The sequence below is a fragment of the Meyerozyma guilliermondii genome, genomic scaffold (genome assembly GCF_000149425.1).
Source record: "Meyerozyma guilliermondii ATCC 6260 scaffold_8 genomic scaffold, whole genome shotgun sequence".
NCBI classification, from domain to species: domain Eukaryota; kingdom Fungi; phylum Ascomycota; class Pichiomycetes; order Serinales; family Debaryomycetaceae; genus Meyerozyma; species Meyerozyma guilliermondii.
Genome location: NW_001809793.1, coordinates 277,953 through 304,114, shown reverse-complemented (window position 1 = coordinate 304,114; position 26,162 = coordinate 277,953). Strand labels below are relative to the sequence as shown.

Sequence of the window (26,162 nt, the reverse complement as noted above, 5' to 3'; positions counted from 1 at the left end):
AAATTTATTGGTGGCATCACGAGGACACAGCTTGAAACCACTAAGGTAAGTGTTTTGTGTTTGTGGCTGTTGTTTTTGTACTAACATAGTTTGGTTTTTACCTTTTGACTCCCATCTGTATCATGTACTGGGCCGGTTTGGACAGTGATCGCAAGTTTAACATGCCGGGATTCTGGCCCGATCCCGCCACCTTGAACCAGGTTCCCAAAGAACCCCACGAAATCAAGGCAGAAGTGGCCAGAATTCGAAGAGCAAGGTTGGAAAAGAGACAGCGACTCGAAGCCAAAGCAAGAGAGTTGGGATTGGTGGAAGAGGATGAAGAGGACAAACTGTAAATAGAATCAAGTACGAAGGAAGAGATAAAAAGAGACAAAAGATAAAAGACGAAAACTAGTATATAGTACAATGTTAATACGGATAATGAATGCATTCTATGATCTATTTACAATGTCACTGCTCAGCTTGAGATACCTGTTCAAGCTGGCGCTTAAGCTCGTTAGTGGTAGTTTCAGAAAGACCGAGATTAGCCTGGAGGATTGTTTGCAACGAGTACTTTAATTCACCTCTCGTACCCAGTTCAATAGCATTTACTCCCATGTCTAGATTCGGGGTCCAGCCAGTTGACCACTCATCCAAATGCTGTCGCTTAGGCGCTGGAGCACCATCTGTCTTGTCCTCTAGTTGTGGTGCTGCCATTTGTGACTTCGTCGCATCAACGTCCATCGCGAACAAGGCATCGATGGTGTTGGAATTGTTGCTTTCTCCAGAAACTCCTAGGCCCTCAAGAAGCGATTCAACTCCGTTGTCAAGCACCAGATTGGGACTCAAAGTGCCATTGAGACGATTGAATGGATTTTGGATTTCGCTATTGGCAATTTGCGTATCGGTGAGCCAGGTGCTATCTTTTCGCTTATCATTATGGTAACCCTCCAGAAGACAGCTCCCTATAATCTCCTCGATAGAAACGTAACTCAAAGTCATTTTGGCCCTTTCGTTCACAAGACCCAAAAGGTCGTCGATTTCCCATGGAATCACCACATTCAAGTGGCTCATGATTTCTTGCAACTTGTAGTACGAGCGGTCGTTGGAGTCTTGAGACCGTCCCTGGTGTTCGGCGACAATGGTCCGGGCGACGTCAACGTGAGCAGGCGCTACCCAGTCGTTCTTCAAGTCAAGCAAGTATGTTCTTTTCCAAGAATTGAAAATCTTTTCTTTGGAAATCGAGTTCCACGATCGCCATATCCACTCGATCACTTTGATGGTGGGTATCTGGTAGTCGGACTCCGAGAGCACTTCGAGGGTTCCCACAGGCAATTGGGGTGCCTCGCTTTTGTCTAGTTCTGAGTTACCGTAGAAACTATCCGAGGTAGATTTTTCAGAGCGTCTGGCCTGGAGTCGGATCATTTCCAAGTACTGCTGAATTCGATACAAGATCTTGAATTCTTGTATGATGCCGTAGCTCATTGGGAGATAGTCGAATTTCACGCCGCTGTACAGAGAACTGTAGGGGTTATTGTGGTTATTGTTGTTCTTGAGGAAGCACAAGCGAATGTGGTCAAACTTGAGGTTGATAATCCGGTGCGACGAAGAGTCGTCTAGAACAATGAGAATCTTGCGCTGGGGTTGCAAGCTGGCTATTTTGTGGTCTAGGGTCAAAAGGTAGTCGTAGAACATACTGGAGGTGATCCACTTGTTGGTGTTGGAGTTGTAGTAAATGTTGTAAACTTCCAAGATTTTGTTTCTGAGTAACTTGGGCGTAGAAGCGGCATGGGCCATCTTGAAATTTGGGTCGGAAGCACACGAAGCATCGAACGATTCATGGCTACCTACTATGAGCGGTGGAAGTTTTTCAGATCCATCGACATTACAGCCAAGCATAATTGTGAGTGATTTTTCAGTGGAAGCGGCCGATTGCCGAAGCCCTTTATCGACTGAAGAAACGTCAAATATCTGGTCTAGAGGCAACGTGTAGAACAATTGGAACTCATCGATGGTGAAAATGTCTCTTGGTGAGTAATTTTCAGCTTTTATGATGTCCCTCAAGTACCTCTTCAAGTCCACCTTCTCATCCATCATCCATACCTTGTTGAGTTTGTGGCCCTCATTGGCATTAATTTCGTCCTTTGTTCCCGTAATGTTGATGTCGAGCTTCTTTATGAACTCGTAGCACCACTTGTGGTTGAAAATGCCATTCCCGTCTTTCTCTTGAGGCGGAAGCCGAGTCCAAATCGACAGAGCTGTCAGCTGAATTACAGGCGTCGTTATGGGAATACCCTCCCAAATACACTGAGTGATCCACTCAGAGAGAATCGACCGAAGAAGGGGATTTTGCAGTTTTTTCCGTCGTACTAGCAGAAATTGGGTTTCTTTGGATGCAATGAGTTCGTTCTTGGAACTCAATATTCGAGAAATTGTTGTCTGGGATGGCTGATGCAACGTGGAAAACTCCTTCTGGGCCCACTGGGCAAGCTCAGCTTGTGTTAGCTGGGGGTTGGCGTCCGACTTAAGACATATGTCTATCTTCTGCTTTACGGTAAATCCCATGTAACTGAAAGGTTCGCGGCTGAAAAAGTTGAGAGTGTGTGGAGAAGATAAGATATAGCGATCGGGGGAACGGGGAACAAAAAGAGCGAAAAAAGAAGATAAGGAGAAAGAAAGAAAACAAAAAAGAAGATGATGAAAGCAAGTTGCTAGCATCAGTCTAGACCATTTATTGGGCAGTGCGAGGCACTAGCATAAATAAGTACTTCCGTGATCCGTCCTCAATGGGCCCGTAAAAACTCCAACACTTCCTTCAAGACAGGCTCGTGAATCTCCTCACGCTCAATGAACAACGAGTGTCTTCCGCCCTTGATGGGCACAAATTTCTTGTCGATATTGTTGGACAATAAACCAAAAAATTTCTTGGTGCCCTCAATATCATTTATGTAATCGCGGTCACCATGTACCACCAACAACGAGATATCTGGATCGAACTTGCGAACGTAGTCGGGCTTCTCCAACGCTTCACCTCTTTGGAACATATCATAGAGTTGTCTCAAAGAACCGATCAATTTTTTGTCCAGCTGCTTGATGTAGTTTTTCCACCTCTCGTTTGAAGTGACATAGTCGTAATTAAGCTTGGTATCAATCTGGACCCGAGGCAAGAACTTGGCGAGAAGAGGAGACAATTTTTGAACAACAAAATTGGGTCTGGTTTTAGGGTGCAAGGACACCAAAGGTGCACAAGCCACAATGCCCTTGATATGTTCCTTGTATTTACCTCTAATTCCATAGTTCAACACAATCCCGCCTCCCATAGAGTGGCCCAACAAGAAAAATTTCTCTGTTTTATTGGTTCTCTGTTCCCAAGCTACGTTTTATCATGAAATCCAAATCATTGAACGTATGATGTTCATCTGTAAGACCAAGCAAAGGACCAGGCGAAGTGTCTCCCGCACCACGCTGGTCGAAAAAGAACACTTCAAAACCATTTTGACTTAAATTGTCAAAAAACTCGGTATAAATTGAAGCATGCTCCATGAACCCGTGAACATAGATGATTTTTCCAAGATATTTGGTAGACAGTGGTACCTTCCAAGTAGTGGTTTTGAAAGAGGCGCCATCAAAGTCCACAATCTCTTCAATTGGCGTCCCCTTGGGGGTGTATGGGATTTCTGGCATGCGATTGGAATGTGTTAATTGTGGCTGGAGACGTGGGATATGTATGGGGTAAATGGTGTGTGGGTGTGTTTTTTTGGTTGACATGTGCCTGCGGCTCTCATTGTGACATTGTCACAGCGGCTCGAGCCCATTGAGGTCAATGTACTGGTCTCCGTAATTGAGCATGAACTGGGTGCGGCGGCGGCCGTTGCATTGTGTGAAGAAGATACTGAGGCCGAGAATGGACAAATATTGCAATTGCGGGAGGTGGAGAACTGGTCTCGGCGACACACAGTGCGGCTCGACTGCAAAATAATCTATGAGAAACCTAGAAAGTCTTTGATGATTTTTTTTCACAAACTCCACCATGGTATCGTTGAGAATGACGCTGTTGGTTCGTACGGAGAATAGTTCGTGGTTGTAGCCGGCTGAGTTTATCACTGAAGAAATGCACTCGATATCGTAGAGAAAGTAGTTTTTGTAGACAGACTGTTTGAGCACCAGTTCGTAGTAAAGTGCTCGTATATACCACGAGTAGTCATCGCTCATGAGGTGCTGGAGCATTGCCGAAGCGTCAGCCACTTGCGAAGACCTATCGAGCAATTTCAAGTTGACCAACTTGTGCTGGGTGGAACCTATGCAATCGTATACGGCCTGGGTGTATGCGCTTGTAGGGGACTCTACCACGGCGAAAAGCGTCGATAATTGGTCTGGAATGTTCTTGGAGAGCGTGTTGATGAGAGAGCTGTGTTGGCAGAAAAGACAGTCGTAGGTGGGATGGGTAGCCAACTTGCGCAAATTGGGAGTCAAGGCAGTGAGATTTTCAAGCAAGGTTGATGAGTAGTCGTCGTGGGAGTGGTGCAAATGAGAGGTTTCCTTGACATTGAGCTGGAGAGAAATTAGGTGCGATAAGTCAACGGTATTGCTGAGTAGTTTTGCGAGGTGTGCACCACCGTCGTTGATGAACCCGTCGAGTCCAAGTCTAGTGAGTGTGAGTTTTGTGCCGCTACTCAGGAGCACCTCAAAGAACTGGGGCCATATCGTCTGGTTCTGATCTCTCAGCATGGAGTTGGCACGATTGAGAGACTCGAGAGACAGCTGGTGCATTTCCTCAAACTCCAATGTGGAAAGCTTTTGCAGAGAAAAAAGTTTTGCAAGCTCCACGGTTCCCGCAACCAGGCAGGCGGACTCTCGCTGGTAGTATATCTTGAGATGAGTGAGGCGAGGAAAGTTAAATTGGCTTTGCGCCGATGGCTCAAACGTCTCTACCGACAATGCTAGTCTCAGCAACGACGGAGCATGAAAAGAAAGGGTCATTTTGCTGCCGTCCAAGAGACACCAGAGCTCATTGAGGCGGACCCGAGTCAATATTGCTTGTAACGTTTCCACCAATTGGCGCTGAACACTGACTTCGACAGACTGTGACGAATTGACATCAAAACACACCGTTTCGTCAACAAAAATGATAGAGCGGATCAAGTCGGCGAGCTTTGTGCTGTCGTGGACCGTCCGCAACAACAACGCCAATTTCGACGAGTGAATTAAGGTTCCATAGTTGACCCACGATAGCCTCAGCTGCGAGATGGCAAGTTTTTTGAGTTCGTGTGACTCGGTAACGATGATTTTTTTATACAATTGCACCGTGGCAGGGAGGTACAACATCCTGGACGCCAAACAAACCTGCAAAAGATCGTTGGTGTGAAGCGACAGAAACACTCGTCCGAGCACTGGAATGGGAAGATCCACAATGAATTTGGTTTTCCAATTATTTTGGGCACGACAACCCAGAGGCTCACCCAGAGCGTCCTCAAGCGGATACAAGTCCGACGGGCGGTACCAACTGCTCCGTCTTCGCTTGCCCACCATCTGGCACAAAACTTGCTTATCAGTTGTGTGCAACCGATTCTCACCTTATCCGCGCCCACTGCACCAAATCGAAAACCACCGCCAAACTCATCTTCACACTTGAGATACCTGCCGTCATGCTGCTCCAAAACAACAGAACCGGCTCCATGCTGTCCATTTCCAAGACCTCTGGCACCCGTTCTCGAAGCAACTCGGCAGCAAACGACGAAACAGACGATCCCTTCGCTGGATTGTCGTTTTCGGTGGGAGTGGCTGAGAACAAAAATGTCACCTACCGGTCCAAAATGGAAGATGTCCACACATATGTGGCTAACTTTGCCGAAAAACTCGACTGGGGCTACTTTGCTATCTTCGATGGCCACGCAGGCAAGCTGACAGCTCGTTGGTGTGGAAATAATCTACACACCATCTTGGAGCAGGAAATTCTACATGGTGAACTTTCGACGACGGCGTCTCCTGTGGACCCAGAAGACAACGATCTGGACATAAGTGACTTGCCCACCCCACAAAAAGATCGTTTGGATCCTCCAGTGCTTTCTGACATGCAAGAAAATCTCTATCAGGCGTTTCTCCGTGCCGACACCTTGAATGAAAAAGAGGGTAATGGGCTGTCTGGAAGTACCGCTGCGGTTGCCGTGCTTCGATGGGAAGCCAATCGACATTCTCCACAAGAAAAACCGGAACAACTGCAAAGCAAAACAGAGAAGAAAAACCATCCATACGACTTTGTACCCACAAACCACAAACGAGTACTTTATACTTCCAATGTGGGAGACCTGCGGATTGTTCTCTGTCGTCTGGGCCACCCCTATCGCCTATCGTACGACCACAAGGCCACGGATCTCAATGAAATAGAACGTATCAAGAATGCTCGGGGACTAGTCATGAAGAACAGAGTCAACGGAGTGCTCGCCGTTTCTCGCTCCCTCGGCGACTCCTACATGAAAGACTTGGTTATAGGAGTGCCATTCACCACCGCAACGGAAATTACGCAAAACGACGAGTTCATGATATTGGCATGCGACGGAGTGTGGGACGTAATATCGGACGCTGCTGCGTGTAAAACGGTATCACAAGTTTTGCACGAATCCAACAATAATGCTCAACTCGCGGCTCTGCGTCTCTGCCAGCAGGCTATAGACAACTCCACTACAGACAATGTTACCGTCATGGTGGTGCGGTTTCACAGTGGTGTATTCAACTGCTAATTTATACATATCTACCATTTCTTGGGTCTCCAGAGCTTCAATGCCAAGCTGCTCATCACCACACTCACAGACGACGCCGCCATGGCAGCACTGGCCCACACTGGACTGAGCCTCGACTGGTGGTATGGGTATATTACTCCCGCAGCAATGGGGATACCAACAATATTGTACACCAACGCCCAGCAAAAGTTGAATTTAACTCGATTGAACACAACTTTCGACAAATCCAATAAGGTGACAAGCGCTTCCAATGGTCTGTGTTTCGAAAGCAAGATGAAATCACTCGAAGTCACTGCCAAATCAGCTCCTGAAGATAACGCAATGCCAACTTGAGCAGCCGCCAATGACGGTGCATCGTTGATTCCGTCTCCAACCATAGCAACAACCTTCAGACGATCTTGCTGAATTTGCTTGATTTTGGCTTCCTTATCATGGGGAACAACTTCACTAATTATATGGTCGGCAATGATTCCGATTTCTCCTCCAATGGCTTCTGCTGTTGTCCTGTTATCGCCTGAAATCATCCAACACTCAATGCCTCGTTTTTCTTGTAAGTACTTGATTACTGCTTTTGTTTCGGGTCTAATATCGTCACGACATGCCATGGCCAACAACAAGTGATACAGACTGTCTCCAAATACCAGTTCACAAACCAACCCAACAAGAACAATAGATTTTCTGTCTGACTTCCAATTCTCAAGCTTGGCTGATACAGAACTTATATTCACATTGAGCTCTCTGAATAACAGCTCGTTACCAAGAATTGCCTCACTAGACTCAAACTTCTTCCACTCTGAAGAATCGTTGGAATCCAATCTAATCTTGGCTCTCAATCCTTTGCCGGGAATATTTTCCACTTGTGGAGTTTTGTTGGCTGCAAACAGGTGGTCCGCATTCAAGTCAGCAAACGCCGTAACTGCTTCTGCAATTGGGTGACTGGAAGAAAGCTCCAAATCTCTGCTGAGTTGAAGTCCCACCTTTCTCAAAAACGGGTCGTCACAAACATACTCATGGTCGGTGACTTCGAGTTTACCATTTGTCAACGTTCCTGTTTTATCAAAGCACACAACATTCACATTAGCGCCGTCTTGGAACGCAACACCTCCTCCTTTCGCAAGAATTCCGTGGTTAGCAGCCAAACCAGATCCAACAAACAACGCAGTTGGTGCAGCAAGACCAATACCACAGGGACAAGCAATGACAAATACTGCAATTGCAAATTCCAAAGACCATACCGTCCATCCTCCGATATCGATGTCCAAGTATTGTGGAGGTAAAGCGCCGGAAAATCCAAGCGCCAACCAGATGATCCATGTTACAAGAGCCAAGAGAGTAATGATAGGGACAAAGTAGCCAGTGAGCTTATCAGCCAATTTTTCAATTGGAGCCTTTCTCAACTGTCCATTTCGAACAGTATCCACGATTTGGTCGATCAAAGAATCTCCTTCTAGACTGGAGATTTTTGCAACCACTGAATGGTGGCCCACATTGACGGTTCCAGAGAAGACTTGGTGTCCAACAGTATGCTTCACCGGGACAGACTCGCCGGTCAAAGCCGACTCGTCAAAGGAAGACTCGCCAGAAACTATGACACAGTCCACTGGAGGAGATTCACCGGAGGATATGCGGATATAATCGTCTATCTCAAGTAGCTTGACATCAACTTTTTGGTCTTTTTCAAATACTTGTGGTTGCTCTTCTTTGGACCGAAGATGAACCAACGTGGCCTCAGACGCTTTGAATGTACTGAGCTGTGAAATGGCATCTGCGGTTTTGCTCTTGGAGTAACTTTCCAATAACCGGCCGATCAAAAGGAAGAATGTCAAGAAGACCACTGAATCGAAATACGTGGTATGAAGTCCCATATCGGTATGCTTCTTCTGCTGGGAACTGAGGATAAGCAATGCTATGCTTGCAAAGTAGGCAATAGATGTACCAAGACACATGAGTAGGTTCATGGACCCAAAGCGAAACAATCTTTTCTTCCAAGAGTTTTTGTAAAGCCACAACGATTTCAACTCTTTAAAAGCCTTTTGGTGAAAGATGTCTGCTGCAAAGAGATACACAGGTGTACTTATGATTAGTAAAATCCACACAACTCTCGAGACATTGCCCGCCCATATTGGTTCTTCTATCCACTTTCTAAACGAGCTCGATTTTGGCAAAAGAGACATAGCAATCACCCCGAAAATCAATGTGGGAATAGCAGTTACTGTAGCCAATATAAGACGAACTATGATTCTTCTGGTTTCCTTTCTGGTCAATTTCCGCAAGTGCTCGTCCACGGAAACCTGTTCGATGTAAGTGCAGTCAAACGAACCTTCTTCTTCAGGCACAATTTTGTAGCCAGGTTCATCGTCTGTAGGATGAATATGGTTCAAATCGAATAAGAACCGTCTCAAGTTGATATTTTTCTCCAAGTTGGGCACGTATGTGAATTTTATGAAAGGTCTTTTGAGAGTGATTGGATCCTGGATCACCACGGCGTCACCAAAACTGTTCAAGTAGTCAGTAATAACTTCGGGGCAGTGATTGCAGAACATTTTATCGACGCTGACGTTGATTGTACGAGACTTCTTTGTGCTCAGGGTATAATTTATCAGCTCTTTGCTCGTAAGTTCAAAGTCATAGCCACATTCTTCAACTCTATTTTTCAACTTTTCGATATTTGAATTGTCGTCATCTTCCAAGACAAACTGTGCCGACTTCGTCACCACGTTGACTCCGGATTCAAGCACAAATGGGAGATCTTTCACCGCATTCTCGATGGTATTAACACAGGCAGCACAAGTAATTCCTCCAATGATAGCATTGACTCTGGTGTTCGTAGACCGCTGGACAGGAAGTAGCTCGAGCAATTGACACTCAAAACCTGTTTCGTTTATAGCATCCACGAGTTTATTTACAATTTGCTTGTTCGTTACAATTGCAATCGCACTGTGCTGTAGTAGGTTTCACGGAGTACGACGGGTCTTTTTCGTCAGCAGAGCCCATTTCGTTGGCCTCCATCACACTCGAAATCGTCGAGGACACCGTCTGTACACACGAAGCACAAGACATACCACTAACAGAAAATACTGCTCGGTATTCCTGGAAGGGTTTGTCCACCACAAATTTGACATCTTCATCGGAGGAAGAAGTGGTTTCCGCATCGAATCGACACTTGCGGCAATGCTTCAAGTGGTTAGCGATAAGCTTTCTTTCTCTTCTTTTCGAAAAAAAACCAAAAATATCAAAAAAGTCTTTGTCTAATTCAATGGGAAGTCTGGATGCATGATGAACTTCTGAGGTTTCAGAGCTTATGTCGAGAGTTTTGTCCACAAACAACTCCCACGAGAGAACGTCAAAGCCATTTGCTGCCAAAGCTTTCACAATCTTTTTGACGGAGCCTTTAATTCTGTCATATTGGTCGGCTAACACAACGGTTTTTTGATGTGAAAGTTTGAAAAAAACCGACGATTCATTTTGCGGAACGTCTTCCGGCCCACGCTGAAGTTCAAAGAAGCGAGAGAGTACTGCAATGATGGTGTCCTCACAGTCCTCACAATGAACATTGGATAACTGTACTAGTAATTCCTGCATGATTTTGTCGTTATCGCAAATATGTCAAAGGTGTTCGCAGCCGCTCTTTATATGCAAATTGCGGCATAATCGCCCAGATCGCAGCACAAATCGCGCGATGACTTCACAGCCGTACCAAGCAGCATGACCAATTTTTAGCAGCCTATGACAAATCTAATCTGTAATTATGTAACGTAACGTGACCAACGGCACTACCATGGCCGCCACCAAACCACAGAACTTTTCTAAAGTTGTATGGAAGAACAAGCACGTAATGACAAATTCGGCGTACCAGCAGCCAACGAGAGTCACAGCTAGATGAAGTATCCACCAGTCCAACTTGGCTATTATGGCCGGAGCTTCTGTATTCTCACCACTGGGGACCCCTGAAGGCTCCTCGCCTTGCTCCAAGTCCATATCGAGCCGTTGGGTCCATATACCCAAGCTTCCATCACCAATCAATTGCTGCAAAACTAGCAAACTGATCGACACCAACAAGTAAAAGTGTCCCGAAATATCAAACCCGTTGATCCATATCGTATCAGTTTGCACATCACATTTACTCCTGCTGAGCTGAATCAATTCCCCTGATATACGCTCACAATGGCCGCCCGCAGCTACATCTATCCGCTCAAAAATCAGAGGACCAAAGCACCAGATCGTAGCCAAAATGCAAAATAATGTGTTTACGAGGTATATCAACAGCTCCCGAGCAATCTTATCATACGGAACCACCCAGTTCTTGTTTGTGTAATGCGTTAAATGTCCCAAATAAACCGCCGTGAACCAGAAATATCCATGCTCCACTAGCACAACATTTAGATGGGCTATGATATAGCTACGCTGGACCCATTGCCTTAACGGCAGTAGTAGCACCAGAATGGGAATCAGCAAAGCAAAAGTAGCTGGGAATAGAAGCCAACATAGAGCTAGAGGGCGGTACATGCGCAGCATATAAATTCAGTGAGAACTTGGTTAGCTTGGTGCAGGAAAAATGAGATTCGCAGCCAGAGAGAGCAGAAAAGAACGATAAGAAACAACACTAAGGAACTTCATATGTAGATATTGCTAAAAGCAAAATAGATTCAATATTTTCTAGATTCTTATGAATTATCATAAGGTAACAACCTCATATTTCGTAATACTGAATAAAAAGCTATATTGTTCCAACTGCGTCTTATACTCTCGACTCTAAAAAAGATACGTTGTGTGTTCTCTAGTGAAATGCGAGGTAGCCATCCACGACCTTAAACTCACGATTCTAAACTTACAATTTCTCTCTTGTAAGTCCCGCTGACCTAAGCAGCTGCGATTTAAGATGGCTCCGCACGTGAGATGATATAACGAACTCAGATCACTAATCACTAAACCATCATCGAGTGGTTTCTGAAGTATCAATTGGCTTAGAACCATCAATGATCGGTGCCCGAGTCATAAAATCAGGGTTTCGTACGCCAAAGTTGGCCCATCGTCTTTTTGCGACGTCGTTACGTCAGTATGCTGAAAAATCGGTTCCATTCCAAAACCAAAAAAGTCCAAATGAAGGTTCCAATCCTCAAATGGCATTCCCGTGTCTTGATAGACTCGAAAAAAAGACAGAGGAGTTGTCCAGCGGGCAAAGTTGTGGTCCGGATTCGGGAATAAGCTCGCTTGAAGGTGGACCGGAACCATCTTATGGCCAAGTGCAAACCGGATTTGACGTTTACAAGTCTACAGAACCGATCTATTTTGACCACGGCGGCTACTTGCCGGAGTACACAATAGCATACGAAACATGGGGAACGCTCAATGCTACAAAGTCCAATTTGGTACTTATTCATACTGGATTATCAGCTTCTTCTCATGCCAAGTCTCAACCGAAAAATACAAAGCCTGGGTGGTGGGAAAACGTTATTGGTCCAGGACTCTACTTGGACACTGACAAGTACTTTGTAGTGTGTACAAATGTTCTTGGAGGTTGTTATGGGTCAACTGGACCATCTTCTAAAGACCCAGCAAATAACGATTATTACGGAACAAGGTTTCCTATAATCACGGTAAACGATATGGTGAGAGCCCAGCGAGAACTCATACGCAATGTTTTCGGCGTGAGCAAGGTTCATGCTTCAGTTGGAGCTTCAATGGGAGGAATGCAGTCGTTAGCCTATGCTTGGGAGTTTCCCGATGAGGTGGAAAAAGTGGTGCTGATTAGTGGATGTGCCAGGTCCCATCCATACCTGATTGCGCTTCGTCACACACAGAGGCAGGTACTCATGAGTGATCCCAACTGGAATCGTGGGTTTTATTACAACAAAATTCCTCCACATATCGGTATGAAGTTGGCGCGAGAAATCGCTACTGTCACCTATCGTCTGGGCCCCGAATGGGAATACAGATTTGGTCGCAACCGGGCAGACGACTCAAAACCGCCAGCGTTGTGTCCTGACTTCCTGGTGGAGACTTATCTTGATCATGCTGGTGAAAAATTCTGCCTTGAATATGATGCAAATTCGCTTCTTTATGTTAGTAAAGCCATGGATTTGTTCGACTTGAGCCTTTCAAACCGAGAAAGAGCATCCAAGAACAGACAACTGACGTTGCAAAATGGAGGGCAATCACCAACTCCGGTTCCTGAAAAACCATACTCCGAAAAAAAATCTTCCTCTGTCATTTCACCAGAAGAAGCACTTGACGATTTGCGCCAAGGACTCAAGAAGATTGCCCACAAAGATATTCTCGTCATTGGCGTGGAATCTGATATTCTCTTCCCCGTGTGGCAACAGAGAGAAATTGTCAGTGTGCTCAAAGACGCTGGAGCCACTGGAGACATTCGCTACTTTGAACTTGGCACCGATATAAGCAACTACGGACACGATACGTTTTTGTTGAGTCTTGAGCATATTGGGCCGCCCATGAAGCTGTTTTTGGGATGATAGCAATTATATATAGTGATTTAAGCGATTCTTCCGTGGTTAGGATCCAACTCGTAGCCGAGGCGCCGGCTCACCGAATACACAAACTCGCGCAAATGAGCAACCACCACTTTGGCAAGACCATTATTCTTCTTTTTATCGTGATCATTAGAGACGGCAATGTGGTGGGGTAGTAAATTGTCATGAGCACTCAAACTCACGAACAAGGCGAATGGAACAAACCAAACACACAAGCCAAAGAACGAGCAAACCTCCATGAACAGCGGAATGCGAGGCGGTATATAGTCGTGCTTAAGTCGTTCCTCGATAGGAGGAATATATGGGTTGTGGAAATGGCTGAACCATAAAAAGTGATTGGCAATGACGAGAACACAAGACACCAAAAATACTGGTGAAGAAAGCTCGACATAAGGAAACCGCGTCAAGTTTTTAAGGTACACCCAGTAGGAGAAAATGGAAAACGCAGTAAGCATTATGGGAAACCTGTCCACCACCACCAAGAGGACAAATATGCCCATAACGCAATATATCAATCTTGTTAATAACCGCTTGGTAGGTTCCAGATGTTCTTCCACCAACTCCGAAATATAGTAGAGCGCAGCAGCAATGGCTAGCACAAGAAAGACAAAGCCAACAATAGCCCCGACACACGATAGCAATTGAAGGATCATACGTGAAGTAGAGAGCGGTTCGCGATCGCACCGTGCTTCAGGTGAAACGTACTGCAGGCAGAGAAACGGCAGAGAAGAGATGGTAACTATTAGCAGAATAAATTAGCAATTTTCAGAATGAAGTTAATTGTATTATCAGAATGAGTTTGGATTAACATTTTAGCAATAAATAGCGGACGCCCCGTCAATCGTAGATCTCAATGGGTGGAAGTCGATCCGTATTGTAGAACCAGTTTCCTCCGTCCAATTCTCGCGAAAGCCATTCTGTGGGGAAAACCACCAAATGGCCCTGAATTTCATTCAAGATTCTTTCGGCGGTTTCACGGTCAAAAATGCGATTGCCCATCACCTCTCTTCTTCTGCGTGCAAACGCTCCGAGTCTAGGGGCCTTTTTCCTGCGTGCAAACAGCAGAGCATCATTGTCTGGCGTTTCATTAGCATTGTGGAACATTTCTTCTGAGCTCTCATAAATGTCCGATTCATTCTCAGACTCTCCTCCGGTCATATCACCGTCGTCTATTTCCTCATTCATTGCGGGTGGATCAGGTTTGTCATCTTTATCTCTTCTCAAAGACTTCTTCTTGCTCTTCGAACCATTGGCATTTGGCGCCGAAGAACCATCCCCAGATGGCGGAGCATCACCGAGAAGTCCACCATCATGATTAAGTTTGCTGAAGTTGATTGTTGGCCGCTTCCCATCGTCACGTTTGATTATACTAGCATCGGAAACTGACCCAGCATCGCTATGTTGAACATCAGAGTTTTCCAGCAGAGCATCAGTATTGACGGGCCTTTGCTTTCTTCTGCGAGAAGATTCGTGTTGCTGAGCAAGTACAAATGCTTTCTGAAGTTTCAGAAACTTCTTGTAGTCCTTCCAAGATGTTACTCTGTTATCTGGTTGAGGATGGAACACCATCCGGAAGATCTCGGTGTTTCTGCGAGCATGCTCGTACCATATATCCTCGTAAAACCCAACGTCAAGAGGATCCAGGAACCCATAAGGATCCACGAATGTGGTGAACTTTTCAATATTAGGACTGGTGAGCGACAGCACAAGGTTTCTGCAATCCTTCTCATCAAGAGAAGTAATAGGAATATCCCCTTCCAAATCCCTTCTTTCTGCTCCGTTAGCCAGACCTTGTTCACCTCCACGACTGTTATTTGGTATGAGATCGGCGCTCAGAACATTCGTAGACCTCTTAATTCCATCCTCAGGTGTTCCAACTGGAAGGCCAGCAACAGCCCGTTTCTTTTGCTCTTCTTCCTGTGTTTCCTTCTCTCTAGCAGCGACTCGTTGCAAATATGAGATTTTCTTCAAGAGCGCCAATCTCTCCTTGTTGCGCTCATGAATCATAGCTTCAGAATCCTCATCCATCTCGTCACTCATATCATAGTCGTCACTTTCCAAGAATTCCATAACGTCTTCCATAGGAGGTAAAAATGCTTTTGATGGGTTTTTCCCGATGGCCTTGTGGGCTAAATCCTTCAAGAAACGACTACTATCAAATCTCGCTCTCCGTGCAAGCCGGGTTTTGTACTTATCTGGTCCTTTTCCGTACACATCTCTCTTGTGGTTATCGCTATGTTGGACTCTAGCATCGTACGAATGCTTCTTCTTGTCACGAATGCCTCTGTTGGCTTCTTTGGTACCAGTTCGATTGTTGAATGAAACAGGCAAGGAAAGTGGAGTCGGCATATCATTTTCTCTTTCTGCTTCGTTCTCTTCATCCATGGAAACCAGCTCTGGTTGAGGCTGTACTTTCTGTCTGCCATGGAAATTCTTCCACCTAAAAGTGCCCTGTTTTTCACCGAATATGTCACGGGAAGCCAACTCAACCATCGCAGACATCACCTTATACTCCAAATTCTTAAAATTGTTAGTTGCAGCCTCCAATCCTTTAGGCTCTCTTGCAAAACTCTCAAACTTCTGGAACCTCCTCTCAATGATATCTACCACATCTACGCTGACTCCAAGGTGCTCACGCATAAGTCTCATTCTCAACGTGTGAGCAAATTTGGCAGCTTTGAATGGTTTTCCGTTCATCATTGAATTAACTGCTTCTTTGTCACGAACAATTGCAGCCACCTCAGAGTCACGGACTCCTCGCATAGACCGCTCATTGATATTGGCGCTTCCAATGATCACTGCACGATCGTCAACAATCATAGTTTTGGCATGGATATAAAGTTGTTCCGTGACAAGGTTGCGATCAGGACCAATTCTTCCCCATTTTCTCAACGAAAAGAACTGAATGTAGTCGTCGGGATCTATTCCATAACGACGAAGCTTGGCAAAGATAGATGTACTACCCTGTGAAATAGACATGTACTCACATTGCATGATCACACGCACAGCCGAACCATCAGGTTCGTCAACTTGGGATTCAAAACCGGGCATCAAAGGTATGACAATGATTGCCCGCCACAGCTGTCCTTGCTGATGTGCCTTTATTATACGATCGACCAAAGCATCGCCAATTCTGTTTTGCACAAAAGTTCCATCAACCACGCAAGACGTGATGAAGAATTGGTTCTCGATGTACACAAAGTGCTCAGACGTCTCAATGAGTTTCAAGTAGGCATTCTGGATACTCTCTTCGTGCTGCTTTAATCCAAGAGACCAATTACCTGAAGAACGAAGTAGTTGAACTTCGCATGTACCTCCCAATCCGAGATCCTCCACTTCCTTGTCAGACATATCAGGAGGAGGAAGCAAAAGTGGAGTATACCGAGATGGTCTCTTTTGTCTGATTAAATAATTCCATCTTTGAACGAAATGACGAGCAAGATCGCGAGCAACTTTACCAGAAGTCACCATGTGAACATCATGCCACGGCATACGTGGAACGCTATCACGATCATACATCGATTCGTATGGCTTATCAAGGTCAAAGAAGTCTTTGACACGAGGATTGGAGTAGTCCTTACCGGGAAATGTCTGGAACTTGACGAACTCCTCGGCGGTGGGTGGATATTGCTCATCCAAAGTATCAAAGTTGATTTTGGAATCATCAATAATGACATGATCTGGGGTATCATAACGTCCGTAACAAAGATCAATGCCTCCAACAAATGCAACAGTCTGGTCAATGACACAAAGCTTTTCGTGATGAGCCCAAAAGTATGTGTTCTGAAGCAACTGATTGGGCGAACGTATGACGTGAATATTGTCTTCGTGGAGCGACAAAATCGAATGTTTGGTATAAAGAGAATCCGTAGCAACAGTGGTACCGACATTACGGTAGACAATGACAAAGATCTTTACACCTTGCTGTGCTTTCCGTTGTAAAATACGATCAATTCTCCACTGTTGGTTACCATTGGCAGGTCTTCTCAAGTACAATTCGGGAGAAAGCCACCAATCGTGGATGAAAATGACATCTTTGGCCAACTCAAGTGCCGAAGAAATTGCCCAAAAATAATCTCTGGCATCGACAAACCATTGTGCAAAACAGTTGTTGCGTACTGGCGCAAAAGAATCGAATCGATGAGGCTGTGACCATACTGTTGCATTCTGCATTTCCTTTATGGCACGAACCCACATTTTCTGCTCCTTGTGAGATTTGGGAATCAATACTAGTTTTCTTTCCCTATTGTAGAGGGTGATTTTAAGATGGTTGAACACATTTTTGTGTTTTGCGTTGGCCGTTGTATCCGCAGTCGTTGCCATGGCTTTTTGAGCCAAAGAAGAATCATCGTAATCACTTTCATCTTCTTCAGCTTCATCATCTCCACGGGCTAAAAGCTTTTGTCCATCGTCGCCTCGATAAATCATTTTGAAGTGCAGATCCACAAGGAAAACTTCAAGTGGAAGCGTTGAGTTGATATCCGAAACGTACATCAAGTAAGAGTTCCGAACCAAGAGCCATTTCTCCAGTCTTCTATCAATCATTCCTTTGAGATCATTAGCACGAAAATGACCCACACGCCATCCTTGTGACTTTGCCGTGCCTCCTATATGAATCACACCTTGTTTTCCGATATGTGAGCCGTCCACAGAACCTTCATAACTCAATAATGAAGAGATAGGTGAAACCTCAAAGAACTGAAACAATCTGTTTGACAGGGGTTTCAAGCCTACCACCTTGATAAGCTCATTTAAGTAGTGCGTAACCTGTTGAATATACTCGTTATTACGAGCCTGGCGAATATGCAATTGCTCTGGTGAAATTTCCGACGACCCGTCACTGGAGAATCCACTTATGTGTGAGCGGAGTCGTGACAACGAGGTGATGCTTGAAAGGTGGTTTCGAGACGTGGTAGTGGATCCATTATCAGCGTCCGGTGCATCTTCATGAGAGTTGGCGTCTTGATGTAAAGCATGTCCTATGCTCTCCATTGGGCCGTCTGTCTTGCCGGTTTTTGACTTTCCATCGTTCTCACGAAACCGCAATGGAGGAAGCGGGTATCTGGGCAAGTCTTTGCGGCCATCTGTACGCCAGCTGCCGAACTTGAACCGTGAATGTAAATAGAGTAAATCTTTGGCATTTTTTTCAACCAGCCATTTGAGTCTTTGAGGACCCACGCCATACTCCAAGTCGATACTGAACCTGCGATTTTTTGTGCCCACAGAAGGCGAGATATCGATGATTTGAAATCCCAAAAGTGACAAAAGCAATGGAGCCCGAGCAATGCCTCTTTCGTCTTCAAGAAGACAGGAAGCAACCAAATTTATCGATGGTGCGCCCACAATTAACGAAGCAATAAGCAGTTGTGCCCGCTCTCCGGTAGCTACGTCAGCGTCATCCTGAGGAACAGCAGTGCTGGCTTTGCGATCACGGTCTTTCTTGCCCTTTCTTGAAAAAAATTGAAATTTACGTTTACGACCCTTGTCCTCATTTGTATCTTGATGGTTCGACGGCATAGACGAGTCATTACGAAGTATGGATGGAATAAACGCAAAGGAACTACGCTGGTGACCAGTTGATGGACGTGGTCTTTGTAACTCGTCACCATTGGTTTCTGTGTCATAGTCCTTTGCTGGCACCGGTGGATCATTAGTTCCCTCAGGCTCCTCCGGTGAACCACTTTGCTCGTATTCAGCATCACTAAATGGCATTCTATCCCTTTCTTCTTCACTTTCGGAATTATAACGAGACTCTTGTCTGTCGGCATTTTTGAACCCGAATAACGACCACGGATTAGCCATAATGGTCAGCGACAGCGGAAAGAAAGACAGATCTCGTTCTTTCTTTGGTGACCGGGGACTTCCTGGCGAAGTAGTACCACTCAATGGACCTCCTTCATCATCAGAATGGTGTTCGTTTGTGGCACCTTGGCCCGCCTTTTCACTGATTTTTTCAGCCTTGTTGTCACCTTCTATGTGCTCTTGTCCATTTATCTCGCTTGCTGTATTCCTCGGGTCGATATTCTCGTCCTCGGATTGCGTCATGTCTTTTGTAAATGGTGCTGGCACAAAAACAAAGAGTTGTCAACAGCAGTTGCTAAATGGACTGTGATGTTGTGTGGTGTACGGGTGTGAAATTTAGTCGAGGCGAAGTGAAAGAGATTTAGTCCAGAATTTGGGCTCAGAAAAGGAGAAGGGCAATGGTTGGTGTATTGGCTTACTAAGAGGTAGAAGCCATAGGGCTGGGCAGTGTCGCCAGTATAGGCTTTAAATGGATATGCTAGTCTGCAGTCACTTTTCTCGGCAAAATGGCGCGCTGCGCGTAATGGGACAGTGTGCGGAATGCTATATTTTGTGCTAAGTTTGTGTGCGAAAAGTGGGAAAGTCATATTTGGCTCATGGGGAGTTCCTGATATGTTTCCATCCTTCGACTGACTTTATACAATTGTAAGGCTATTGCTGATATAAGACCAGAGCAGCTTCCTGCGATATTAGCTATGATATCTTGAGTGTCATAAACTCTCGCCGGGTTGACAATTCCTTGTAAAAATTCCAGTACAATACTTCCAGAAACGGTGCACACGAAAAATGACACTCCCACTAAAATTGTGAACGATTGACCAAAATCTATGAGCCAGTAAAACAAGAACGTAAGCAAGTAGAAACAAGTGAAATGGGCAACCTTATCGTGCACCAAATGTATCAGCGAGAAACCCAATATTGCGGTGATGATCAGAGCCAACACGAAACCTTTATTAATATCATGAAGCACTCAAACAGCAAACCAACTTACATGTGAAGATTTTGATCCTTGCTCTGTGAGGATTGTAGAGGGACCTATTGGCAATTGCTGTTTGAATTGCTGGCAAAATGCCCTCTAGTCCATTTATGCTTGTCATCAGTGCAACTAAAGTTGGTAGTTTCTGCAGGAAAATCGCATCTTCATCGCAACGCGAAATTCTGGGGAAGCTTCCAAAATGAAGTTTCAACGACAACTAAAACACCACAGCGTCGTTTTCAGGCGACATGCCTCGGTAGATTACCTACTACGGACCTTACCACAAAAGAAAAGCCCAAACAATATCCAAAACATACCGAAGGTGCCCTCAAAACCGCACTCTAACTTACCGCCTCAAGACTTGACCAAACTACTAATCACCCCCAAAAAACTCACGATCAATTTCTGGCCCTCAGCATACGTCCAGCCGTCGAAGGTGGAGTTGGCAATGTCCCAAGGAGTATTTTCCCGTGCCCAATTTAAGCTTGAGTGGACTTTGGCTCAATACGACGATATCCCAGATGTGAAATATCAGCGATTGAAAGCTGAACTGGAAGCCACAACTAGTTCTCTGGAAACTCATAAACGCAAATCGTTTGGCATTGAACCCCATCTATTGCATCCCCTTCCAGAAATTCTTTTTCTTGGTCACACCAATGTTGGCAAATCATCACTCGTCAACAACTTATTTGGAGAGGGTTCAGGAACATTAGCATACGTATCACGCCAGCCAGGATATACCCAGACGATGAACTGCTACAATGTAGGCAAGAAATTTCGTCTAATTGACAGTCCAGGTTATGGGATGCGAGGCGAAGAGAAACAGGGCCAGATGGTATTGGAATACTTGGAACGCAGAAAAGTCCTCCGTCAGGTTTATGTATTGATAGACGCTGCTCAGGGTATGCTTCCTGAAGACGAAGAAATGCTTGAACATCTTATAGACTCGGGAATACTGTTCGACATAGTACTTACAAAGGTTGATCAGGTGATAGATCGGTACGTTGCTCAGCTTCCATCAAAAGTTAAAGAGGCCATGAAGAAGGAAAAGACTTTGGCTCCCAAGACCCGGCTCGATTATGCCAATCAAATCAAAGCTACCAACAGGAAAATCGAAAACTATTTTACTGGATTAATTGAAGGTGTTGGATTGAATGAACTAGTAACACTTCCTCGGATTTTTTTCAACAATGCTTACAAGTCGACCTATGTGAAGCAGTGCTACGGATATAAGGAGTTGCGGCATGCCATGACACTGGTCTAGCAAGAAGTTGTCACAACAAATGAATAACGAGAACCACATTGCACCCCAAAAATGAAAAACCAAATTACACCCACATTTATTAAACCAAAAAACACCCACTAAAATTTCAAATACTCATTGTTTAGCCTTCAATTACTCAGAGTTGCTTATTCACATACCATTGACTCAATCCTTCATTCTTATTTTATTCATCTTGTCTTATTCTATGGTTACAAAGTGCATGCCTTACATTGCGTTAAAAACGTCCTCTTCCTCTCCCTCCAAAAGAACCGCCTCTGCCTCTACCACCAAAGTCACCTCTTCCTCCAAACGAGCCGCCTCTACCTCCTCTGCCTCCAAATGATCCTCCTCTACCTCTTCCCCCACGAGCACCGAAAGAGCCACCTCTGCCTCCAAAGGAGCCACCTCTGCCACCTCTGGCGCCACCACGGCCTCCACGGCCCCCACCGCCTCCTACACGCTTAGGCTTGGGTCCGTGTTGCACCGGTTTGGGCAAAAATCTCTCCAATGGAAGCAACTTGTCGGGTCCAATGTAAAACTTGTCTCCCTCCTTAAACGAATCGGCCTGGATTCCTTCGGAGGGTTTGATGGTGAAAAACACCTCGTTGAGCGGTCCCAAGATCTCGTCAACCTTTCCCACCTGGCTTTTGTTCTCAAGATATATCGGAGCATTGAAATATGGAATTTTGACATTCACTGACCGGCAAACGATATCGCCCTCACATGATTGCATGAACGTCCCCATCTCCAATACTGTGTCGGGGGGTCCTTGCTGGAACTGCAGCGGTCCGGTTCGGCCTCCACGGCCACCTCTCATTCCTCCTCTGCCTCTGTTCATGGTTATTGGTGGTGGTGAAAAAAAATCCGATGAGGTTGAGAACTGGGTGCAGGGGCCTGGTGCATGGCGGGGATTTCAGGTTGAGTGCGGACCAACTTTGCCGATTGCCAGGAGACAGACATGAGTGTATCACTGAGTAAGTACACCAGGGCGTTTTTTCACTAAATCAAAGGCACATCAATCATCCTTGTACGACATTGAGTAGCAATCAATGCCCAAAATATTTTTTTTTGCACTACTAACTCAGCATCGCCGCAGTTTAAGGTCGGTCTCACCGCCGACGAAAAGAAGCTTTATTCCCAACTTTTCCGAGCATTGGACCCGGAAAACACCGGAATCATCACGGGAGACAAAGCCAGAGCCACTTTTGAAAAGTCAGGTCTTCCCCCACCAATTTTGGGTGAAATATGGCAACTCGCTGATCAAAACAATTTGGGATTTCTTACCCAATTTGGCTTCTGTTTTGCCATGCGTCTCATAGGCTACACCCAGCTGGGCCAGCTGCCCTCGGCGGCCCTTGCCGAGACCCCAGGACCGCTACCACGATTTGCAAACTTGTCTACGCCTGCTCCTCTTCAGCCCCAATCCACCAATTCTTCGTTTATGCAATCGCAGCCCAGCGCCTATGTGCCACATGATACACAGTCGGTGCCACAAGAAAACCTCACTGCCGTGAGCCCAGCAGATGTCCAGAAGTTTCTGCAATTGTTCACCAGAACCGTGGGTTCTCCCTCCGGTGAGCTTTCTGGCACCAGAGCCCGCGATATTTTCATGAAATCCAAGCTTCCAACGCCTACTTTGGGTCAGATTTGGGTTTTGGTCGATCGAAAGAATTTGGGCAAGCTTGATATGCCTAGTTTCATCATCGCTATGCACTTGATCCAGGGCTTGTTAAGTGGTTCAATTAAACAATTACCACCATTTTTACCAGAAACAGTGTGGCAGTCTGTCGAGCAGTCCACGTTACAATCTTCACAGTTGCAGCAGCCTCACGATCCTCTGGCTCAAACTGGTTCTAGACAACCTTCCTATGCATCTGTTAGCTCGCAGCAGACCACGGTCCGCCACGACAATCGTGCACCTTCAGGCTCTCTTCAGCCTCCTGCCACGCCACAGAGCTCAGATTGGGTGGTTACTCCCACTATGAAAGCACAGTATGATTCGATTTTCAATAATCTCGATAAGTCACACTCGGGCCAATTGAGCCCCGACCAAGTTGCGACGTTCTTAATGACCTCCAAATTGGGCCAGCAGGATTTGGCATCGATTTGGGACTTGGCCGATGTCCAGAACACGGGAATTTTTACTCCAACAGAATTTGCAATTGCACTCTATTTGGTGAACAAGAAACTCGGCGGCGAGGACCTTCCTCATATTGTCCCTCAGTCCTTGATCCAGTCCATTGAAGATTCGAAAAATGCTGCTCCGCAACCAACTGTCTCAAAATCAAGTCAGCCAGTGGCTGCTGCCCCTCCACCTAAACCATTGCAAACTCAAAAAACAGCCATGGACGATTTGGTGGATATCTTTGGTTCTCCTACTAAAACACAGCCAGATACTGATCCCAACGCTAGCTCGCCAAACCCAAGTGCAAACTTTTCGGAAGCTCCAAGAACAACAACTGGTGAACTTCCTAGGGTTCGTGGACTCCAGCAATTCAAACCATCTTCTACTTTTGGCCAAGGATTAGTCAAGGCACAGTCTCCAGTTCTTGAAGTCGATGAAAATCGTGATGTTTCCCAATCTTCACAAAATTCTGCAAATGTCCAAAAATCCGAAGCCATTCCCGGCCTGCCACAAAAGCCAATACAACTTTCGCAGTCCAATATTCAACCCCAAAATCTGGGCCTGCTGCTGGCACATGCTGTCAATTACGATGCCTTGAGAAGCGTGCCTCCACCTCCTCGTACACTGTCTCAGTTAACTCCTCTGTCACCAGGCCAACCCACCACCCAAAATCGTGATTTGCTTGCTGATACCTCATCTCCTGTTTCGGGAGAGCTATCTAGGGCCACTACAGATATCGCAAACGTATCTAACCAGATTAAATCGCTAGCTTCTCAGACCTCGGATCTTCATGAAACAAAGTCTCGTGCCGAGCAAGAACTCACTCGTATTCTCACATCGAAGAAGGAAATCGAGTCCAAGTTGAAACAGTTGAGATCGTCATACGAGAATGAGGTTAAGCAAAAGGAAGAAGTGGAAGCGAACCTTGCTGCTGCCAAAGAAGAAACGGAAGCTTTGAGATCGGAAGCTTCAATCTCAGAGGCCAAATTCAACCATATTTCTTCAGAGCTCAATGGAAAGCAAATGGAAATGGAGGAGTTACAAAAACAGAACTCTACACTCAAAGAGAGACTTGGAGAAACGAATGCGGAGATAGTTGAGCTTGAAAAGCAGTATGAAAGAACGGCAGCGGAAAACCAAAGATTGACCAATCAAGTTTCTGTGAAGCGGTCCCAGCTCCAGGTTTCAATTGTCAAGAATGAAAACTTAAAGAGAACTATAGAAGAGTTGACATTGGCAAACCGCCAAATGGTTGAAGAATTGAGCACTTTTGAGGCAAGAGAAAAACAGGCAGCTGATGAACAAAAGCGACTTCAGGATGAGCACGAGCAGGCACAGAAGGAACACGAAGCAAAATCCAAAGCTCTTTCAGATAAGAAAGAGAGTAACACTGGATCTGGACTAGCATTGGGAATCGGTGCAGGAGTCGGTGCAGCCATTGCTGGAGCAGCAGGTTTGGCTAAGTCTGTGGCTGGTGGTTCCCATGATGAGGTCGAACCCAACGAAAAAGATCATGGAGATAAAGGTTTTACACACGAGTCTGAAAGTGCGCCAAAAGAGAAGGAGACTTCTCCAGAAAATGCAAATGTTCCTGGTTCTCAAAATGCGCAGTTTGTGTCCACGACCACTGAATCAACAGCACCCGCTCGTCTCGTCACATCGGCAGACCTGGATGGTTCCGTTGAGCCAAGTGTTGGAGGACCTTCCTCAATTGCTACGAACACTTACAATGATTTTACGCCCGTAACGTCGCCTAGCAATTCTGACTTCCAGTTCCCAGAAGGAGCAAGTGCGGCAATTGCGACTGGAGTTCCAGGAATGCCAGGAGATTTCCATGGTGTACAGAGAACGGACTCTTTGACTTCTAGTGTTCAAAATAACGCCGCCATGTCTGTTCGTGATGACAATATTGATGTCAGTGACCGTGACACGATACCAGCTTCACACGAAGATGCCACTACTCAAGCTGATACTGAGACCATAGCACCACAACTGCGCAACGCAGAAAACGACTCTAGTGATGCCGATAAAGTATCGTCTGGAGTGGGCTCTTTTGAAATTGTCAATGCTGAGGATACGGAGCAACTGGAACAGCCAGAAGCCAGCCATCCAAGTTCGAGCCACCGGGAGGCATTCATCATTTCGAACCCATCGCTTGAGCACCAGCAAAGGTCTCCTGATATAAATAGTGAGTTCCCACCTATTCGTGAGCTCGATTACGATGAGAGTTCTTCCGACGATGGCTCGCAGCATTTCGACGATGCATTGAGCGAGCAAGCCAGAGAACGGTCCAAGGAACCCAGAGATGACTTTGACGCTTCATTTTCAGGTTTGGAGCCTGCGACTGAAGAAAAAGCATCAAATTCGAACGATCCGTTTGACGAGTTTGATGGCTTGGAAGCTGCTCGCGAGGAAGACACCAACGGAGACGACGACTTTGAAGGACCTCCTGATTTTAGCGAGTTCACACAGTCTTCTCATGGCGCATTAGTCGACACCAATGGTGCTGGTGAGTCGGATGGGAAGTCTGGAAATGACGAATGGGAGCAATTGTTTGCTGGTTTCGGCAATGCTCAACAACAACCTCAACAAGCTCCACAGAACGGCGTACAAAATGGGTTTGATAAAGATCGTGAAGCGGCCGTACAAGAGCTTGTAGGCATGGGATTTGACGACAAGACTTCAAGACAAGCACTTGAAAACGAAAACTGGAATTTGGAGGCAGCCACCAACTACCTCTTGGACCATGCTTGATTATGTAGTAAGATATGAAGAAGAGAAATGTAGA

At 45.7% G+C, this 26,162-nt stretch overlaps 14 protein-coding genes across 14 annotated transcripts; 5 read left to right on the top strand and 9 right to left on the bottom strand. All coding sequences in view use genetic code 12, as the record gives it.

The window, feature by feature from the left end:
• Positions 1-122: 122 nt before the first annotated feature.
• On the top strand, positions 123-335 carry PET100 (Pet100p; the record flags this gene model as incomplete). The annotated part of the gene is made up of 1 exon (XM_001482035.1): positions 123-335. One exon carries the CDS (start codon positions 123-125, stop codon positions 333-335), a length of 213 nt encoding a protein of 70 aa, XP_001482085.2.
• Positions 336-450: 115 nt separating this feature from the next.
• Positions 451-2,697, bottom strand: PDC2 (Pdc2p; the record flags this gene model as incomplete). The annotated part of the gene is made up of 1 exon (XM_001482034.1): positions 451-2,697. The coding sequence occupies one exon, from the start codon at positions 2,695-2,697 to the stop codon at positions 451-453; it is 2,247 nt and encodes a 748-aa protein (XP_001482084.2).
• A 65-nt stretch (positions 2,698-2,762) lies between these two features.
• On the bottom strand, positions 2,763-3,299 carry PGUG_05846 (acylglycerol lipase; the record flags this gene model as incomplete). Its single annotated transcript, XM_001482033.1, has 1 exon — positions 2,763-3,299. One exon carries the CDS (start codon positions 3,297-3,299, stop codon positions 2,763-2,765), a length of 537 nt encoding a protein of 178 aa, XP_001482083.2.
• Positions 3,300-3,774: 475 nt separating this feature from the next.
• On the bottom strand, positions 3,775-5,508 carry FGR43 (Fgr43p; the record flags this gene model as incomplete). The annotated part of the gene is made up of 1 exon (XM_001482032.1): positions 3,775-5,508. The coding sequence occupies one exon, from the start codon at positions 5,506-5,508 to the stop codon at positions 3,775-3,777; it is 1,734 nt and encodes a 577-aa protein (XP_001482082.2).
• Positions 5,509-5,624: 116 nt separating this feature from the next.
• PTC1 (type 2C protein phosphatase) lies at positions 5,625-6,716 on the top strand (the record flags this gene model as incomplete). Its single annotated transcript, XM_001482031.1, has 1 exon — positions 5,625-6,716. One exon carries the CDS (start codon positions 5,625-5,627, stop codon positions 6,714-6,716), a length of 1,092 nt encoding a protein of 363 aa, XP_001482081.2.
• Positions 6,717-6,727: 11 nt separating this feature from the next.
• Positions 6,728-9,259, bottom strand: PGUG_05843 (copper-translocating P-type ATPase; the record flags this gene model as incomplete). The annotated part of the gene is made up of 1 exon (XM_001482030.1): positions 6,728-9,259. The coding sequence occupies one exon, from the start codon at positions 9,257-9,259 to the stop codon at positions 6,728-6,730; it is 2,532 nt and encodes an 843-aa protein (XP_001482080.2).
• Positions 9,260-9,614: 355 nt separating this feature from the next.
• On the bottom strand, positions 9,615-10,298 carry PGUG_05842 (uncharacterized protein; the record flags this gene model as incomplete). The annotated part of the gene is made up of 1 exon (XM_001482029.1): positions 9,615-10,298. One exon carries the CDS (start codon positions 10,296-10,298, stop codon positions 9,615-9,617), a length of 684 nt encoding a protein of 227 aa, XP_001482079.1.
• A 153-nt stretch (positions 10,299-10,451) lies between these two features.
• Positions 10,452-11,231, bottom strand: PGUG_05841 (uncharacterized protein; the record flags this gene model as incomplete). The annotated part of the gene is made up of 1 exon (XM_001482028.1): positions 10,452-11,231. The coding sequence occupies one exon, from the start codon at positions 11,229-11,231 to the stop codon at positions 10,452-10,454; it is 780 nt and encodes a 259-aa protein (XP_001482078.2).
• A 461-nt stretch (positions 11,232-11,692) lies between these two features.
• PGUG_05840 (uncharacterized protein) lies at positions 11,693-13,189 on the top strand (the record flags this gene model as incomplete). Its single annotated transcript, XM_001482027.1, has 1 exon — positions 11,693-13,189. The coding sequence occupies one exon, from the start codon at positions 11,693-11,695 to the stop codon at positions 13,187-13,189; it is 1,497 nt and encodes a 498-aa protein (XP_001482077.2).
• A 20-nt stretch (positions 13,190-13,209) lies between these two features.
• PGUG_05839 (uncharacterized protein) lies at positions 13,210-13,860 on the bottom strand (the record flags this gene model as incomplete). The annotated part of the gene is made up of 1 exon (XM_001482026.1): positions 13,210-13,860. The coding sequence occupies one exon, from the start codon at positions 13,858-13,860 to the stop codon at positions 13,210-13,212; it is 651 nt and encodes a 216-aa protein (XP_001482076.2).
• Positions 13,861-14,044: 184 nt separating this feature from the next.
• On the bottom strand, positions 14,045-19,252 carry PLD1 (phospholipase D; the record flags this gene model as incomplete). The annotated part of the gene is made up of 1 exon (XM_001482025.1): positions 14,045-19,252. One exon carries the CDS (start codon positions 19,250-19,252, stop codon positions 14,045-14,047), a length of 5,208 nt encoding a protein of 1,735 aa, XP_001482075.2.
• A 932-nt stretch (positions 19,253-20,184) lies between these two features.
• PGUG_05837 (uncharacterized protein) lies at positions 20,185-21,249 on the top strand (the record flags this gene model as incomplete). Its single annotated transcript, XM_001482024.1, has 1 exon — positions 20,185-21,249. The coding sequence occupies one exon, from the start codon at positions 20,185-20,187 to the stop codon at positions 21,247-21,249; it is 1,065 nt and encodes a 354-aa protein (XP_001482074.2).
• A 235-nt stretch (positions 21,250-21,484) lies between these two features.
• GAR1 (H/ACA snoRNP pseudouridylase subunit) lies at positions 21,485-22,087 on the bottom strand (the record flags this gene model as incomplete). Its single annotated transcript, XM_001482023.1, has 1 exon — positions 21,485-22,087. One exon carries the CDS (start codon positions 22,085-22,087, stop codon positions 21,485-21,487), a length of 603 nt encoding a protein of 200 aa, XP_001482073.2.
• A 468-nt stretch (positions 22,088-22,555) lies between these two features.
• CTA3 (Cta3p) lies at positions 22,556-26,128 on the top strand (the record flags this gene model as incomplete). The annotated part of the gene is made up of 1 exon (XM_001482022.1): positions 22,556-26,128. The coding sequence occupies one exon, from the start codon at positions 22,556-22,558 to the stop codon at positions 26,126-26,128; it is 3,573 nt and encodes a 1,190-aa protein (XP_001482072.2).
• Between the last annotated feature and the right edge of the window lie 34 nt (positions 26,129-26,162).